Here is a 19,058-nt window from a genome sequence, read left to right as displayed (position 1 = left end):
ATGTGCAGATTTCCATGAAAATTTAGTGGATGCTTTGTCGTATCTTCACTTCTATCATAATATCTGCTACCGTACACAGATATTCCCATACCTTGTCTCTGAGCAGCTTCGAACAAGTGCAAGTCCCCATGTGTGCCAAAAGGTGACCGTCTGGCAAGAAGGTGCTGGTGTGCATGGGTGCTGTCTCTGAGTGGCTCTGCACCACATTGTCCTCCTGCCCTCGGTGGGAGCTATGCTGTAATCTCTCTCTAACAGCGGTTTCTTTCCCTCCCCTCTCCCTTCCCCTCCTGCAGACATGCCTCGAGTTGGAGCGATACCTTCAGACAGAACCACGGAAGATCTCCGAGAGCTTTGGTGAGGACTTAGACTGCTTCCTTCACGCCTCCTCAGCTCCAGATGCGGAGGACACCATCCGGCGGCTGGACCCCATCCTTTTACCGGTGGAGACGAGTACGTGTGACAAAAGCGCCAACATGGACATTATCCTTTCACGGGACAAGCTGCTGTCTGAGACGTGCCTCAGCTTGCAGTCCACCAGCTCTTCCACAGAAGGCTACACAGCCGTCAACCAGGCCCAACTCAATGCAGTAACCTCGTTAACACCCCCTTCCTCTCCGGAGCTCAGCCGCCACCTTGTAAAAACCTCACAAACTCTCTCGGCAGTGGACGGCACGGTGACATTGAAACTGGTGGCCAAGAAAGCTTCGCTCAGCTCCATGAAAGTGGGTGTAGCGGCAGCAACCGCGGGGACAATAAAAAGTGGGCAAAGTGACAGTGAACAAGGAGGGCCAGGGGCGGAAGCGTCCCCAGAAAACAAGAAGAGGGTTCACCGCTGTCAATTTAATGGGTGCCGGAAGGTTTACACAAAGAGCTCCCACTTAAAGGCTCACCAGAGGACTCATACAGGTACTTGTGTAGGATGCTTCTCTCATCTTATCCTCCTGCCACCTAATCGTAACCATCTTCTTTTATTCTCATTTAGAAAAGAAAAAAAAAAAGCTCTTCTGAAAGTTCAAGTCTATATCTGTGAAACAGGGCAACGGAAAAATACGGTAGGGCAGCAAATGTACCCCCTTTTCAACAGAACGGAGGAGTTCACTGCCTACCATTAATATGTTGAGCTTTCATGTGTCTTATGGGGCTTGGTGCAGAGTAATTTTAGGATACCTAAGGGTTGTAGATGTATCATTCATGTTAAAACTGTGGGCATGCCAATTTGGGTTTTCCGCACTCAGATCCCCAAGACAGCTTTAAAAATGTTAATTTTAGTCAAGTGTTAATTGCTTCAAATAGAAAATACCGTGGGTAGGTTTTTGCTGCCTTTTGTATGGGGGAAGGGAACAAGCATATTTCAGAACTGAGACAGGCGCTTCAGGAATAATGTTTGTGTGAGAGGGAGCATGTGTGTAGATGCAGATGTGTACAGCACAGATGCATGTACACTTGAGATCTCACTATTTCAGGTTACTCTGGTGACTAAATACAGCATGTGGTCAGGAGACTCCTTGTACTGCCATTGCTACAAGAGCAAATTAATCAATGACATGGAGCTTGGTTGGAATAGTGTGGATAGAAAGGGTATGGGATGTATGGAAAGATATCAGACAGTTATTTTGGGTAGTATTGATTAGTGTTGCATATAAGCTTTACTGTGTAAGCATCTTGAAGCATACCAAATTGGCTGCAGTTTGGCTGTTCAGCATCCCTACTCTCCTGTCATTTGTTCATAGTCCCCAGTAGCTTTTCAGCTGGTATTCATTGGCAGTAATAGCTGTGCAGTTTGCTAGTGTTGCTGCTTTGTTCTAGGCTTCACATGTGATGAGAGATGATAAATTCCCATTAGCACTATCTTATCATGTGATTATTCTTGTTTCCAGAGGGATTGCTGTAATCAGTTTTCTCAATTTTACTGTAAAATGTGTGGTCTCTTACGATAACTGCACATTTAATTCACGATCTTATCATGCAGGCGTATTCCTAGAAGCGAGGTTGTTCTTGCAAGGTAGAAAATAACATGTTGGACCAGTGCAGTAAATCAAACAAATGTGTGGGTTGTTAAGAGAGCTGCATCCATCATATACTAGGCAGCACTGTAAAAGTTACATGGTCTGAGGTATAAATCATGTTAAGACATAAAAGGCCTTGGGTTTGATCTTTCAATATGGGCTTTCTAGTGCTTTTACTGGGGATAGCCGCCTTACCAGGAGTGACCTCACTTGTGATCCAGTGATTTGAAAGCCAATGGAAGTAGTGCAGTCATTTTAAAACCTGCAGTGATGTGGTCAGGAGACTCGTGCTGCCAAAGCCACCGTGAGCTTAACCCACAGCAAAGCAGGCTCTGCTGTGGTGTCCAGGAGGACATCTCAGCTGAGGCTTTCCAGTGGGCCAAGGGGTTCCAGTCACGGCACAGCTCCAGGGTGTGAGTTGTTAATGCAATGGCCTTGACTGTTTGCATGTGACCCCCATGTTCTTCCTCAAGCTGGAAGTGATGATTCTCATACAGATCTTTCTCAAGTTAGCCAAGGATGTGGCATGTTCACCTAAAAGGGCTGAACTTGTACATTTTTTTATGTTTTGGTCACCCAGTAGGTACGAATGGGGACAAGGAGTCCTGAGGGAGCTTTTGAAAATACAGCCACTCTGGCAAGACCTCCACCCATGGGAGTCCAAATCTTGCAAGATTTTACATGCTTTTGAATCAAGTCTTAGGTCCAGCTGAATATTGTATCTTTCCCCTAGGTAACATCACCATGTCAAATACTGTGTTTTGCAATTATTCCATGACAAGAAACATTTCTCACTGGCACCATGATACTTTTATTGAATAGCTTTAGTTGGGGTGTATGTGTGTGGTGGGCAAGGCAAGTCCACCGTTACTGGCAGAGGGGGGAGACCTGCATCAAGTGACGAGACTGTGGCTGTGCAGGTGCCGTGCCCAAATGTCCCGCTGCCATCACCTCACCCAGTGGGTCCAGCTATCCCTCCGAGCTTGCCAGTTAAACCAGCAGTAGTTCAACCAGTCTGTAAACCATTTCCTAGTTTACAGAGGTGTTCGTGTTTTCATCCACCAAATTCAAAGAAGGTAGCAAAGGTTGTTAGGAAAAAGCAGGAAGGTAAAAGAGAAGAGGCAAAAACCAAAGCCAGATGAGGAGCTGTCCCATCCTGTCTTTGCAGCCATACAAGCATCCTGTACCTGGTTACATCCTAGCTGTCTATGGCTGTGTAGGAAGGACGGTTTCATTTGCAGAGTGGACTGGATATAGCCCTGTTGTTAAAATCAAACTGGACTCTTTGAGGCAGAACCTGTGAGCAGGTTTCTCTCAGTGGAAAGCACCTGGGTGTTCAGAGGTACCTGAATACCTTTAGGTTATATCTTGGGAGCGGTCTGAGTCAGTGGTGGGGAGGGGCCTATGGGCTTATTTGGGCCCAAGATCCAAGTCATTTGGACCCCTTCATCCCCTTTAAGTGCTCTGTTCCCTTAAAACCCACTAGTGCCATAATTAGAGCTGGTACAATCAAGGCATTGAACCTGTTCACTCTGCCCTCGGCAGTGGGGTGTCCCCGCAGGGAGCTCCTGAGCTTCCTGTGAAAGAGAGGGACAGAAATGACCAGCGACGGAAATTTGGGACTGAGCTGTGAATGTCAGGGCCGCCTCCTTTCCCATGCCCGCCCCAGGGCTAGGGCCGAGCAGCCCTTTTCTCTGTCAGCCCTTTTCTCCACCAGCCCTTTTCTCCATCGGCGCTTTGTTTTCCTGCAGCCGCCTTGGAGCCGCAGGGAGCCGCGTGTGCTGTGGGTTGTGAATGCGCCCAGCAGCGCCCATGGCTACTAGCCACTTGGCTTACTCACTGGCTGAGCCAGAGGGCCTGAGATGATTGTGAGATATTTTCCTTTGGCTGGTAGCTCGTTAGTGTGTCATGCGAGAGCAGGCTGCCAGAGTGGGCTCTGTGCGAAGGGGTGGGAGTGCCCTGGCAGACAAAGAGCTCTCAGTGTGGGGCTCGCCGTCCGGAGGCAGATGCGGGCCGGTCACCCAACTTCCATGTGCAAAGTCCACTGGCTGGATCAAAGGGATTTACTGCTCTGCAGGAAGACAAGAAAGCCATGGGTTGGGGAGCCGGGGGGTGGAAGGCAGCGGAAGGAGGTTGCATTCCTTTCATTCGTACGTAACGCTGACCAGACAGACGCTGGCTGGCCTTCCTTGCAGCGTGATGAGCCAGACTGGGCTGGAGGCAACACAGGCTGATAGCAGCTTGCTGGGTTGGAACCCAGCTTCTCCTGGGGCTTTACTTCGCTGGGGAGCCCAGGGACACTCAGACCCCACACTGTGCATGGTGCTGTGCAAGCTTCCCTCGTTATTCTCTCGCATCTCCTCCATTAGAGAATTAGGACAGTTCTGGAAGGCCCATCAATGGTTGAACTGGTTATGAAACCACCTTCTGGACGACCTTTGGAGAGGGAAAAACAATTATCTGTGTGGGAGAGAATTTAATCTGGAAGGGGAAGGGAAAAACATTGTCTGGGTTGAAAGGGAAATGAAAATATTTGATTGGATTTGAAGCAAGCTGGGGCATCTGAAGAGAAGGGTACGGAAAGGAGCTAAGAGCAGCGGTGGAAGCGTCCGTCTGTCAGAGGGCAGCAAAGAAGCCACTCGGGAGAAATAGGGGCTGTGTGTGGAAACAGGAGGAAAAGGTGAGCTGTAGGATTGGAAAGGCTGTGCTGCCAACATGGGGGTGAGGCAAAAAAAAAAAATAACAAAGGAGCCACCAGGGCTGGTGCTATAATCCAACCCTAATACATTCTCTCACACTTATTCATGGAGCAGGCATCAGTGCAAACGACAATGTCTCTTTTGAGAAACAGAAATTTTAGTCCAGCCTTCACATGTGTGGAGATGAATTGCCAATGTAGAGCAGAGTGGAGAGGAAAGGAATTAGAATGGGCCAAAGAAAATGTATAGTCATCGGTACTTCCTAAATTAGAAAACAGGATATTGCTGGCGAGTGTCGGGATGCAAATACGTCTGAGGGGGAGTTGGCCTGCGACCTTTGGAAAGATTAGTCATGGGGAAGTCGTCGTGTCCCCTGGATCAAAGACCCATGGAGATTTCTATCTCCTGATGAAACAACTCACATCAGCCTTCCTTGCAGTAATGTGCAGGGGAAGGTATGAGGTGGCACGGATGCTTCATGGCCAGAGATAAAGCATCACAAATAAACTAACTGGGAAATCCTGAAGATTGTAATAATGATTAAAAAGATAAGCCATTGAGTGTTTTGCTGGGGCTTGCATTTTGTGAGTGTCAGAAGGTTTTGATTTTTTTTTCTTTATGCATCTAAAACCAGGATCTGATACAACCTAAGATCAATTCTTAAAAAAAAAGCAGTTGGGCATCTCACATCTTTATTTAGGTTACTAAAGCCTAAAACGAGTGGAAGATGCCCGTGTAAATAGATAGTACGAGTCTACAGACTGTCTGAAGATAGCATTTATTTAAGTGGAGTTTGTTTCACATTGTCATGATATCTTATTGTAAATTATATAGTTCTTTGATCCAAAGTGCTGGGTGAGAGCAACAAGAACAAATAAATCCACCCTGTAGGAAAACAAATTACTACACTTGAAAGAAAAAAGCGAGAGGTACACAAGAGTATTAGAAGAGCATTAAGGAACAGGAAGGTTTTTGAGGTGGGATTTAAAATGACAGAGAAGAGTCTTCCAAAAGTGCTGGGGCTAGAAGAGGAGATGTCCAGAATCTGGAAAGGACTGGAAAAGCGCAAATTGAGCTGGGAAGGCTGGATGATAAATGAAGGCGATTAATTTGAGGTAAAGGAATAATAGAGAAAATAAAGACTGTCTGTGCCAGTGATAACCCATGAATGGGAAGCTGCAGTGCTGTGTTGTGTTAATGCGGTGCCTCCAGTGAACACAAAGCCAAAGATGAGAAAGAAAATACAAACAGCCAAGCAAAGCACCAGTTGTGTAAGATTCTGAATAATGAGTTAGGGAAAGCATTTGGGAGAACAGTATAGCTACAATGGGAGGAATGAAAGCCAAGGCCTGGGATTTTTTTGTTGCACAAAGAGAGAGAGATCCACAGCTTTGGAACAAGTCCCCAGCTCTGTGTGCAGGGCTGAGACCAGCAAGGGGACATGGAGGGACGGAGAGGCTGCTAAATCCCATGGCAGCAGCTGGAGCAGCGGGTGAGTTAGGTGCTGGAAACGAGAGAAGGGAGTTGGGGAAGGAGAGGGGGTGTGAGGAAGACCTTCATTCGTGGCTGGATTTGTTTTCAGTTGCACTGCCAAGTTGGAAGGATGTGTGTTGCTGGTTTTTGGTTTTGTTTTTAATCAAAGCTGGTTGAAATAAGCCCGACCTGATCACAAGCTTTTAAAAAACTTTCTCTTTTTGAAGCCGTTTAACCACTTGGCAAGTTGGGAGGGGAGTCTTGTGATTTCAGTGTGGAGGGCCAGAGCCTCACGTCATTACTACAGTGGGAGCTCAGGCTGAGGAGCAAGCTTTGTGAGCGGTGCAGACAGAAGGATGGGCTCTGCCAAAAGCAGCCTTCGCCATTTGAAACGCCTGTGTTCAGCCACTGCTTGGTTGCCGGTACCTCCATTCTCACTCCTCTGTTTCTGTTCCATCATTTGCAATTCAGTAGCACAGGTAGGGAGACAGTCTGACTGTTTGGGTTTGGAAATGTAAATAGGTGTTGGTTGGTTGGTTGGTTGTGTGCCACGTGATTTTTGGCACAAGGGAGACCTAGAAAGTGCTGTTTGCTGCCTGCTGGCAGCTGCAGAAGGGAGAGTGCAGGCACCTCCAAGTGTTGGGGCAGGCTGCCCCAGTGAGGCACAGAGAAGCCCCCTCTAGTTTGTCATCCCATGTTTTCTTCACATCCATCCCTGAGCCCCTCAGAGGCAGCCAAGAACGGGGGTGAAGGATATGGCTCACGGAGTAAGACCTCAAACTAAAAACCCTCAGTTGCTTTCTGCCAGGGTCCCTTCGTGTTGCTGGTGTCCCGCACTGGATACAAACAGCAGGTTAAGGATCAGAAACTTTGCTTTGAACAAAAGAAAAATAAAAACACTGGTGCTTGTGAAATATTTGATGTCACACCGGGCCTGAAACAGAGATGTGTGTGTGTGGAGGTGCCACCTTAGGCTGAGGTGGGCTTGCTGGAGGAGAAGGACCTGAGCAGCCTGGGAGACCTGAAGCACTCTGGGCAGAAAAAGCCAAATGTGCTGCCACATGTCTTAAAAGCAGGCTCCAGGTCAGTCCTCTAAGCACAGCGGGGGTGTCCAAGTCTAGGTTACATCTGGGCAAGAGCCCAGGAGCCCAGTGTGCAGGTCAAGGGGCTTTCCCCCAGCACAGAGCCTGCCCTTCACACCCCTTGTACAGCTTTGCCCGCAGGAACAGCTGAGCTGCAAGGCTTTGTCTCAGCTGACCTAAACACAGTGGGGGCGTCCATGCTTCTGCCAGGAGAGGTCCAGAGCCAGGTAACACCGTGGCCACCGCGGTGTAGTTGGTGCCCATGGTATGGCACAGACCTGCACTAGCACTAGGAATGATGTCTGAGAAAATGTATTTCAAGGTAGGTAAAGGGCAAGCATCTGATGCCGAGACTGTAGGGTGGATTTCATGTGTCAAACTGTCTGTTTCTGTTTTGCTGGAGTTCAGGGAAAAACTCTATTTGTGTCTTCAGAAAACTTTTTGTCTAACACCGCTGCCAAAAGCCAGTTGGTTACCAAATGTCAAGCAGCAAATTGTAGTGCACTGCTGTAGAGTGAAATGAATACGAAACAAGGACTTCAAGCGAAGGGAGTTTTAAAGACTGGTGCATACCTGTTAGAAAGGGGAGGACAAAATCCTGCATGGGACCCTCTTTATCCGCAGTCTCTGGGAGTGCCCAGAACCTTTGTTTCACCGGAGACCCCAAATCTTTCTATTGGCCAGCTTTATACGTGATAGAAGGCTTAATAAGAACTGAAAGCCTTTAAGAAATGTGCGGGCCAGTTCTCAGCCCTAGCAGCCCCATCTGTAGATAGACACACACGTGCTGCCGTGGGCAGATTGCGCCTGGGGGTGCCTGGCCTTTGAAACCTGGGACCGAAAACTGGGGCTTGAAGAACTGAAAGCTGGAAAAACATTTACAGGCGTGCTAGCCAAGCTAACAGTGACGAGCCTGTGCTTCCAGATGAAAGCGGATCACCAGCTGAGTTCTGAAGGAAAGGTGTCCCCGTTGCTGAACTGTGCACATGCGGAGTTTAGTGGGGATTTTTTCCTTGCTCCAAGTCCTCTGGGCGCTTACCACCAACAGAGGGAACTTAATAGATTAGCTGGACAATTTTGCAATGTCATTCTAGTTTTTTATGATGACCATAAGTGATCATTAGTGCACTAGAAGCATGTATTAGTTCTTGGAAATGAATGCCATAAAAATACAGGCGTGCGTATCTGCATACACTTTTGTTCGATATGTAAGTGCACGGAACCCGTTACGGTTAATTTTGCATGAACTTCCATTTGGGCATCTTCGTGTTGGTCACGTGTTGCTCTGCTAAGCTTTTCCCTGAAGCTGAATTTTTCCACATTTGGTATTTTTCCAGCATGGCTGCTGTTTGTTATTTTAGAAGTTGGAGGAAAAATACTTGTTTTTTAGGAGAATGTGGCATGTGTGTTGGGCATGGGCAGAGAGAAGAGAGCTTTGCTCAGTGTAACAAGTTAAGCTAAAATCTTGGCCTCTGTAATGAAAAATAGCCTTTGAGTAGAAGACCTTTATCTGTGAATATCTGGGTGAAAATTAACTGGAACGGACTAAGCTCTGATCTGTTGTGAAATGACTTTTGTATGAGTGTGTATGCAATTTTATTGTCAGTTCATCGTGAAACCCAGAGAATCCCAACAGTGGTTTCTCCAGGTGGTTTCCTGGGCTTTGTTTGACTTTGGACATGTATTAGGGAACACATTTCATACAGAAGGTGTCTTTATTCTCTAAGATTTTCCCTCTGAAGATGCAGCGTCACCCAGCAGTGGGGTTTTGTAGTGCACTTGCATCATTCCTCATTTACGCTCACCCAGCAGCATGGATGACCTGGGGGATTTCCAGCAGGGTGCTTCTGTCTCCCTTAATGCTTAGAGCCTCTGAAGTCCTAGCTCTGGGAAGGTGATCATCGTGCAAACTTTCCCCAAATGCAGACGAATACACTTCCTAGCCGGCAGAGTTCATCACCTTTACTGGCTGCCTCGTGCTCTGGAGACCGGGCCCCTTGGTTCGCCCGGGTTTGCCCGGCAGCGTTGCCGAGACCTTTTGACCACGACGTGCTCCACGAAGCAGCGAGCAGCTCCTGCTGCCTGCACTGCTAGGAGCTGCCACGAGCCCCCGAGAGAGGCAGCGGCCAGAGGGACGGCGTCTCCTGCCAAAGCATCACCCGCCTGCCCCCGCTGGCCCTGGCACAGGGTGTATTTTATACAGCCAAACACACGGCTTCCCGCACCCCCAAATCAAAGCTGGTGTCTGAATGAATGAAAGCATCCTGGGTCTCGTTCCTTTCTTCTTGTTGTTCTCGACAAAACCAGGAAACAGAAAGGAAGATATTTTATTTTCCCCTCGTGTTTTATTCCCGTGCTGTCTCTGCCAGTCTGCATCCCTGATTTTTCAGTGGCAAAGGGGAGGAAAGGAAGAGGCACATAAATAGCGAGACCCATCAGCACTGCAATAGTTTGAGTAAATGAAAAGCCACGTTCATTAGCAAAAATATGGAAAAAAAAAAAAAAACTTAAAATGTTAGCATTTGGGACAGGGGGCATCTCTTCCTCTTCACTTGCTTTTTTGTCAATTCTGGTCACTGATAAATATTTTTTATATTCTGCCTGGGACGTTACCTTTGCTTTTTGCATGGAATTTCTCAGAAACTCTTGGCCTAAACTGCAAGTGTCCAAAGCGCAGACCTTTACTACACTGCTCTGGATGATATAAATAGGCGCCAGGGCCCATAAAGGGCTCTCATCACTGCTCACCCTCTGGTATAATTTAGAAAAAAACAAAGGGAAAAGATCTATTGCGGGGTCCTGGAAAAATCTGACCCAGTGAACTGCTGAATTTTTCTCTTTTCATCTGCTGCTTCTGCCGCCACTGCCTCGCCTTGCATCTTCGAGCTCGCAGAGCTCCGCTGCATTCGAAACTAAAAACCCTTATTAGAGGAGATTTTTTTTAAAGTTCTTGCTGCTCCTCTGGGGACCAAAGTAATGGCAGCTTGAAGCAGCGGAGAATGTGTAATTAGGGCAAACAGCGATGCCGTGCCTGCCGGGGAGAAGCAGGAGGCGAGGAGGGGATGCGCAGCAGCCCGGCGTGCACCGCCTGTTACTAGGAGACCCCGGCACGAAATGCGGGGCGTGCAGGATGCTGATGGGCCAGCCGGGCGCCTGGGTACCAGCCCGACCTGCTGCACAGCTGCTCCTGCCCTCGCGTTGCCAAGCAACTCCAGCCTTGCCTTTCTTTCTTCTTCTCCTTTTTTTTTTTTTTTTTTCAATTTTAATTTTCCTTCCCCCCTCGCTCACTCGCTCCGGAGGCTTAATTGGGTAGCCTTGCTGCCGGGGATGCTGCCGGCTGCCCTGCTGCCGTCCCCTGGGCCGGGCTGGCCGAGGATGCACCGGCAATTCAGGGGCACAAGGCTGGGCTGTGCACTTCAGGGGGCACAAGGCTGGGCTGCGCGCCCCGGCTGGCGCTCAAGGAGGGTACAAAAAGGAGTATTTCCATTTCTTGGAGCGCTGCCGCGTGCTTCGCTTCGTTCTGCATTTCAGCTAGGCAAGCGGGCTTTGTGCGTGTGCGTTGGGCGCTTGTGTGTGTGTGTGCAAGAAATAAGGCTGCAAAAATTCATTTGTTTTTGTGTCCTGAATCACTGCCTGCGGAAGACTGCTGCCGGCTTGGTAGACGAGCTTTGGCAAGGCCCCTAGGGACTGGTCCGGAGCTTTGAAGCTGGTAGAAAGACTGATTGGACAGCGGGGCTGGTTCTTAACCTCTTTTCGCCCGTCTCTGATACAGACATGATTAGAGCCATCTCTCTATAAGGGCACTTCTGACCTTTTTGGATGAAAGGAGCTGTACAGCGTTCACGGCAATGTACTGCTTTTACACTTGATCATCTCTGCCCGTCTATAAATAGGTACAACCTTCTCACATTGTGTTTTTCACAATCCTGTCACATTCCTCTTCTGCCCTGCACTGTCTACTGCCAGCTTTTCTCTTGTGCTTTGTCACCCTTTCAAAGGCTTTTCCATCTTTCCAGCAGGTGGCAAAACTGTGAATAAAATGCTGTTTTTCCTTTTTTCTCTTTTTGGGTAGAAAGGATCGGTGAGCCACTTAAAACACTGACCACGGCCCCTCCTGCCTTCCTTTGTAATAATAAAAATAATAACTACCCTTTCTATTTCTCCAACAAAAATCAATTAGGAGTATATTGAGGAATGAAAGGCTCCGAAAAGTATCTGAAATTGATTTTTATAATTAGTTTTACTGGTTGATGGGTTGCATGCACATACACTTAGATGGCGGCATTGACTTCCAGAGGCTGTGTGTATTAAATAGCCTGCTCGTCCTTTTTGCTGAAGAAATGAACTTAGTGGCATTAAAAGGAGGGTGATGTTGTCGTGCACTGAACTGCAGCAGCTCTCCAGCTTTTCTGTAGCCACACCAGCAAAGCAGCTGTCTGAGCCATGCATCCGATGGTAACTCGCTGAATTCAGCGTGGAAGTGGGGCCATGCAACAAGCAGCAGATCTCGGGCTCCTCCTCTGTGTCTCCTATTTGGGGAGTGCGTGTACGCGACGTGGGGGGACAGACACGGCCGTAAAGGAGACCTCTTTGGTTAGGAGACTGCATTTTTTCCAGAGTCCTTAAAACTGAATTTCCTTCTGCAACGTGCTGCTGGTAAATATCACGTAGCACTTTCCATATGAAGAGAGGAGTGACCAGTAACATTTTCTGTTGTGCCATGTGATGTGTGCTGATATTCAGCTAATTAGAAGAATTATGGCTCGGCTTCATTGGTATGCCACGTATGTAGCTTGTAAAGCTCTCAGGGACCCTTAGAGATGAAGAGTGCTACATAAATATAAAATATTGTTAATGTGATGTTCCACATTAGGCTTCCCATTGTGCCGTGGCAGACTTTTGTAATAAACTGCAAAGCAAATACAAGCGCCTGCCTGGCGTTTCTCCGCGAGGCAAGCCGGGGGGCTGCTTCTCACCGAAAACCCACCGGCTGCCGGCGTCTCCGCGGTGTCCTTCTGCGTGGCCCCGTCCCAGCGCTGACACCGCGGCTCGGCGCGACGGCACGTTCCCAGCCCCCAGCCCCAGAACAGTAGGTCCCAGAAGGATTTCTCGGAAAGGGTGGCGAGGAAAGTTATTAAAACACTCTCTGAAAAAGCCAGTGGGACTACGTGGTTCTTCACACATTCTCTTTGCACGACTCGGGCCCCCAGAGCGTCCTTATGGGAGAAATCCAGGCGAGAAATCTTACATTTAATTCCTTTTTCAGTTGTAATTTGCAGTTTGTCTGGTTCTCCAAGAACGCCAGTCTTAGAGCAAGCGTAGCTAAAGCTGTCTTTCAGGACATATTTTTAGACATTGAGGCTTCTAGAACTAGTTTCATTTTGAGTAGTATTTTAATCACGGATTTTAAAAATGAAGGAGATGCTTTGTGTTTCTTTCAGAAAACTTTTTTTTTTTTTGGATCTTGAAACTGTATGTAAATAATTCTCTGTGGATTAGAACACATGGCGATTTTTCAGGGGGTGTTCCTGTTTTTTTAAAGACTTTCACATGCTATTTTTATGTACTTACATAACATATTAAGGAGCTGTTAAAGCACGGCGTAACAAACATCTTATTTGACTAGCCTTCAAAATGTGCATTCAGACAGGATTTGTTTTTTTCCTCAGTTTCTTTAAGCCTTTTTGGCTAACTCAGGCATACAGACAAAATGGGGCTCTTAACTGTACCGTGTTTTAGCAGTGAGGTATACCAGTGAGGGTTTTCACTGGGATTCTCCACTGTTGATCTGTCTTACTGAAGTTATTGCAGGACCACGGGGCTTAAACTGCTTGCTTATTTTACTAAGCACACTGTAAGCAGCATGTATTTGTGCTGTGGTGTTTAAGTTGGGGTGTATGGGGAGGCAGAAGGAAACAGACACACAGGATAATCTTAATATGCTTGTTTACTTTTGATTCTGTAAAGATGCAGGGTGAAACTCAAGCCTTAATGGGCATTTCTCCAATGACTGATGAAGCCAGGGTCTCACCCTGCAGTATTGCTTGATCTTATCATGCACATCCCCAAATCTGTAGGGTTTTCTTCTGAAGTCACCCCTCCCAAAATCCAGGGAGTAGGGAACAACCTCCTTTCTCTGTTTGTGTGTGTATGTGCATGTGCTTGGTTTTAATAACAAATGTTTTTAGTCTTCAGGGCTGCAAAGAGAAGTTTCAAATCATGACCCTAGGTTATCTCCAAACCAGAAGGCAAATGATCTCTCTGTCTTACTGTCTTCATCTTGAAAATCTCATTATTTTTGTGGGAGACTGGACTCATAGACTTTTTAAACCCCTAGGGTTGGCAATAAATACTGTAAAATGTAAGATGTATAATATCCCTGGCTTCCTCCTTTTGTGCAGCAGATTTCTGGTCATGACAATGATCCTGTTATTGTTCCTGTCTCTCCCATAACCATAATGTTTTTACTAACTGGTCTCTGTTGGGACTGCCACTCCGAGATGTCTGCAGTGAGCTGACTCTTCTTACTCCTTGTACAAAGAAATATGCCCTGCACCTAGATGGTTCTGGGGTGTATAGGTAGCAAGGTGTTTTGTGCTATTTTTTGAGAGAATCTGTATTGCTGAGGCTTGTATAGGGTTTGCAATCTAAGCGTATGGGAGAGAAGACCTGATGGTTTCCATTTTGTGCTTGGAGAGCAAATACACAGCAACCTGTGATGGAGCTGCTCCCCTGTACGACCAAGGGAGAGAAATTCACCTGCAGCTTTGGTGTAACTGGGGCCTGATGTGTCCCACTCCGCACACGCCGTTGTCTCTCCGTTAACATCAAAAGGAGCAGTAGGTGATTATTTCTGATTATGCTTTTTGGTACGTGAAGTTGCATGAGATGAAGCTCACCAAGTATGTCTGAGGCTGCAAAACGACCCGACAAGTCCAGAAGTCTGGTGAAGTGGCTTCATTGTAAAACCAGCCCCAGTCTATCAACAGTAACTGGGAACCTGGTGTGTTTACCAGTGTTGCAGTGTTGCTGGGGTTGTGTGCTTGACTCTTTCATATTTTCAAATGAAAAACCTTTAGCTTTTAAGAGAAACCTGTACCAATCGCTGCTGATTTTTCATAACTGGGTGCTTAATGTGTAGTCTTTCATTTATCTTAGTCACCAAAGGAACAGTGACCTGATTTCAGGGGTACCAAAGTTTTGTGGATTGTTGCTATGGTTCTCGTAGATTTTAGCTTCATCATTGCATGTTGCCCATAAATTTGCAAAATTCTTTGTCCTTCAGTTACAAGGCTAGACAAGGGTGGATGAAATGAAGAGGGATGGAGGGCCAGCCTGTTACTGAAGTGTACTTTGGGGGAGTATTTAGAAGGAGAGCTAAGTTGTGTGAAATGCCAGGAATAGAAGTGGAACAGAGAGCTTCTTCCCCAAACAGCCCCATCTCAGGATATGAATATATGCTCTGGGAACATGAAAAGATAAAAATGGGCCAGGGACTGATCAGTAGCTTTCAGCCTAGTGGTCTGTGCGCTCACAGCATCTGCGGGCTGCTCCTCAGGCGCCCTCAGCATGCAACTAAGGATGTGTCCATGTGAGCGTTTTCTGTAGTTCAGAAATCCACTTTTGGGGTCGCTCTCCAGGTTGCCCCCATTCACAGCCAGAAATAACACTCCTGAAGCACATGCAGCAGGCGTGCTGGGAAGCCTGACCACGGTTTCCCTCTGCAGCTCGCTTTTTTGGCTCCGCACTGCTCACCAATGTGATGCTGCCTCGAGAAACCAGTGCGGTCAGCAGGTTCGAAATCACTACACGGTGCTCTCCACCTCGCCACTGCTCTGGGGCACTGCTAGGATTTTTCTGTAAACAAGTGGTACGTTGTGGGAACACTCGTGCTTGTCTCAGAAAACTGCATAATCTGATGCTTCGAAGTGTGCCCACGTCGCTGGCTGCCTGCCCTTGCTTGGTGTGCCCGTGGGTGCATGGAGGCTAAGCTGTCCCCGTGGTGTGGAGCACGTCCTGAGCTGCAGCAGCACAGCCTTTAGCAGCTGCATATCTGGGCATCAGCTTCTTTTTAGATGTGCTCTGGCTCCTCTGTGGAGTACACGTGGAAAAATGTGGGTTTATGAACTTGTATAAGCACTGCACAGTCCCTTGTGTTGGGTAAAGGTGACTTAAAGAGGAGAGCCTCCTTCCAGGGAGTGGCTCGCAGGCACGAGGTTTAAGTGTGGTTTTTAATTGTGAGGAATTAGAGCCTGGAAAAAGTCAGTATGGCACAGCTCTGTGATGTTCCCATTTTTAATTGGATTTTGAAGCTCATAATTAATTTGTTAGAAAGGGGGAGATCCTGGCCCAGTAGAAGAGAGTGGGAGTTTTGCCATTGCCTTCAGCAGAGGAGGATTTCGCCATCTATCCTTTTATTCTCGCTAATCCTCTACAACAACAGAAGAGCAGCCTGGCACATGGAAACGATCCTTCCCGTTTCTTCTGCCTGCCGTTGCCAGCAGTGAGGTAGGAGGGGCTTCTCCCCCTTTTCCATTCCCACGCTTCCTCCTGACACACACCTTGGCAAGAGAGCTTTCATTTCATCTGTGGGTGAGACGAGAGCAGCCATTAGGAAGCAGTTTGTTTTTCATCCTCACGTACAGAGACACAGAGGTCTCTCACTTTGTGCCCTCTCGTGTTTTTGAGTGGCTGCGGGAGGGCAGGGGATCTAACCTTTCTGAGGTCTCTGGGTCAAGGAGCCTGTCTGACATGGCTTTAAAGGTCACCGTGCTCCTTCGCCTTTATGCTGTGCCACGCAGAGCTCTGCACGGCAGCGTGCTGCCTGGGAGCACAAAGAGGTACTTCTGGCATGTCGTGGAGCGGGGCTTCGCTTACAGAGGAAAAGCATCCGAAAACAAAAAGCTCAGGGCAACACAAGGCCAAATCAGGAACACTTGAGAGAGGAGACCCTGGAGCAAATAATGGAGATGTGTGGCATCCCGTGGGTTTACCAGTAATCACGCTTGGCATTTCTGTCTCTCGTAACCTATATATAGCACTGTACATTTTCAAAGCTCTTGACAAATGTTAACAAGCCAAACACAGCTTCAGTCCTAATAGCCCTTGTTTCATAGAAAGCCCATGATGTTTTCCCTTCACCCTTCTGCTCCGTAGGCGGCTGTATTGTTCAGGCTGGCTGTTCCTGCCAGATCTGGCTGGGCATTCGTCCCTTGCCTTCTCTTTACAGTGTGTGTAGTAAACGCACTACAAGGCGGTTTGTCTGCCTTGCTGTCTCCACTCTGAGGTAGGCACTAGAGAGCGTCAGAGAACCAAGGAAGCTGGATTATCACCGAGGCCCATTTATTGACAGCTTTTAAAAATAATGCAGGAACTGCTCACACGGAACCGCTGCACCATCAGAGACATGACCAGGGCTGGGGAAATCCTTTTCCTCTGACAAGGGGAGATCGAATGCAATGTGCCAGGTAGGATGTCACGGGCTGTCGAGGGGACAGTGCTGAAGCAACTGCAGTTCTGGCGTCTGCGACAGTGCTGGTAGCAGTGTTTGAATTACAGCTGAGTAACCAGCACAGAAACAAGACACCAGCACTTGGCTCACTAACAAGAATTTTCTTCCCCCTTTTTTTTCCCTCTGTGAAAAAAGTTTTGTTTTGTTTTGTTTTTTCAATAAAAATATGCAAGCCTGCAGAGCTGACCAGACAGGCTGAGTCTAAGTGGGACAGGGTTATTATTGGCTCAGCCCATTGTCTTGTTGGGCACGTCCCCGTGGTGGATTGTGGCACACAGCAGAGACATCCAGGCTGGCCTTTCTGGTTTTGGGGACTGAGGGCACAATTCCGTATTTTGGTGAAGTCTTGTCTGCTGCTGCACCCTCTCCATTGCTTCATTCCCATAAATCCTTTAATTGAGTTACTGTGCCCAACAAACTTCTCAGAGTCTGTTAAAATGGCTCAACTCCAGTTCACAAACACCTCACCCTGCTGGGGCAGGGGACCAGAGTGCAGCAGAGCTGCCTGTGCAATGAGAAGTTTGTAGAAACTCACTCACCACAAAACAGCTTTTTAAAATGTATTTTCATGCAATTATCCTGCCCTCTTCACTTTTATTGCTCTTTTGGCCTCTCCAATTTGTCACTTTGAAATACGTAGGGCTCCCATAATCAGATCTCAGTCCTTTACCTGCTGAATAGACACGCTAAATATAGAAATCTGCCTCTCTGCGCCGAGAAATTTATCTGCTGTGGCCAAGTAGAGAGGTCATACGTATTGCAACTTCAGTTTGGTCAGTGGCTTTTTTTTTTTAAAGATTGCCTTCTTAGCAATTTTAAGAACAAATAAATAAGTCCCTTCTCTGTTTATAATTGCTGGCTTAGTAGCTTACTAGCAAAAGTGATTTCTTGTCAGCATTTTATCTCAACTTCTTCCTCTTCTAATGCATCCACACTGTGCTGACAGTGTGGGCAGCCGTGACTTTGAGTTTATGCTCGAGGAGAAGCACTGGAGCATTTGATCTGGGGGGAGATGATAAATGTGCGTGTGCATGAATACATGGGCACGGAATGAGGAGAGGGGAGGCATGAGGTCTTGGAAGTCTCCATCAGAAGGCATGAGGGACTCACGGATGTTACACCATAGATCCACAGAGGCTGGTCTGTGTCAGAAGATAGGTGAAAGTGAACACAGAAGACCAGACTCTCCTGACATACCACTTCATTGCTTCAGTGGTGTGGTTCGTATTTTGGGGGTGGAATAACAGCTGATCCAGGTGTAGTGCAAAAAGACTGAAGGAGCAGCTCATTTAAAGAAGAAAACGTTTCTCTTCTTGCACTCCCTGTCCAGAGGTGGTTGCTCCTGGGGGTGCCCAGGTGGCGGTATGACCAGCTTCCACCTGCGGGGTTTTGGCATGGGTACAGCCTCTCACAGCTACCACAGTAATTCAGCCTGCGAGCACAGAGTGAGCTGAAAGGCTGACTGGAAATCAGGCCCCAGCAGCACAGAGGGCGAGGTCTGGGGACATCCTGAGGGTTTGTTTGAAGAGCAGTTGACGGGCTTTGTTAGAAATGGGAAACTGGATGTTTTAACAGCTGGAATGTTGGAGCTGGACCCATCCCCAGTACAATGCCTCATAAGCCCTAAGTGGTTTGCGTCGTGCTCTGGCCATGAATCGTGTGACTCAGTTTGGGTTAGCCTGCCCATCGTGCTCTGGCTGTGAATGACTCAATGTGGGTTAAACTACCCAAGTGGGAAAGGGGTGAGGGGGGCGGTCACAGGATTTGCAAGTTGAGTGCTCAGTAATGCTGCTGCCGTGCTGACTCTTCTCTCCTCCCCTCTGCAGGTGAGAAGCCTTACAAGTGCTCGTGGGAAGGGTGCGAGTGGCGTTTTGCACGGAGCGACGAGCTCACGAGGCATTACAGAAAGCACACGGGTGCAAAGCCCTTTAAATGCAACCATTGTGACAGGTAATGCTGCCTCCTCACGCGGTGTTTGAGCAAAATGTGGCCATGGTGGGCGGCACGGAGCTGCCAGCTCCCTGAGAGCAGAGGCCTGGCCCTCAGCACAGAGGCTTCTCTTGGCCTTGTGTCCCACTGCCTGAGTCCCTGAGCCACGGAGCGCACAAAGAAAGAGGTGGGACTGGTTAAAGGTCTGACTGAAACGTGCCAGTGTCTGTTGTGGGCACAGGATTCAGTCCATAGGACAGCTTTTTCTAATACTCTGTAAGCAGAGAGGATGTCCAGAGGGCCCCAGACCACTTCAGGGTGGTCTGCAGAAGCTGACGGGCCTCACGAATACCTGGGT

General features: G+C 47.9%; 1 protein-coding gene across 5 annotated transcripts in view; it reads left to right on the top strand.

Annotated features, from left to right (window-relative positions):
• The window catches only part of KLF7 (KLF transcription factor 7), a 64,382-nt gene that overhangs the window by 29,365 nt on the left and 15,959 nt on the right, over window positions 1–19,058 (top strand). For 3 of the 5 annotated variants that reach the window (XR_005267300.2, XR_003498283.3, XM_027461149.3), the window contains exons 2-3: window positions 294–906; window positions 18,598–18,721. Coding sequence is in view for 3 of the 5 variants with exons in the window: in XM_027461149.3 (XP_027316950.1) it covers window positions 294–906; window positions 18,598–18,721 (737 nt within the window). In the remaining 2 variants the exon portion in view is untranslated. The remainder of the gene's footprint in view (window positions 1–293; window positions 907–18,597; window positions 18,722–19,058) is intronic. The other 2 variants (XM_027461151.3, XM_027461150.3) reach the window with 2 other exon arrangements.

The sequence above is a fragment of the Anas platyrhynchos genome, chromosome 7 (genome assembly GCF_047663525.1).
Source record: "Anas platyrhynchos isolate ZD024472 breed Pekin duck chromosome 7, IASCAAS_PekinDuck_T2T, whole genome shotgun sequence".
NCBI classification, from domain to species: domain Eukaryota; kingdom Metazoa; phylum Chordata; class Aves; order Anseriformes; family Anatidae; genus Anas; species Anas platyrhynchos.
The sequence above is the reverse complement of the archived record's forward strand: the minus strand, read 5'-3'. Positions and strand labels throughout refer to the sequence as shown.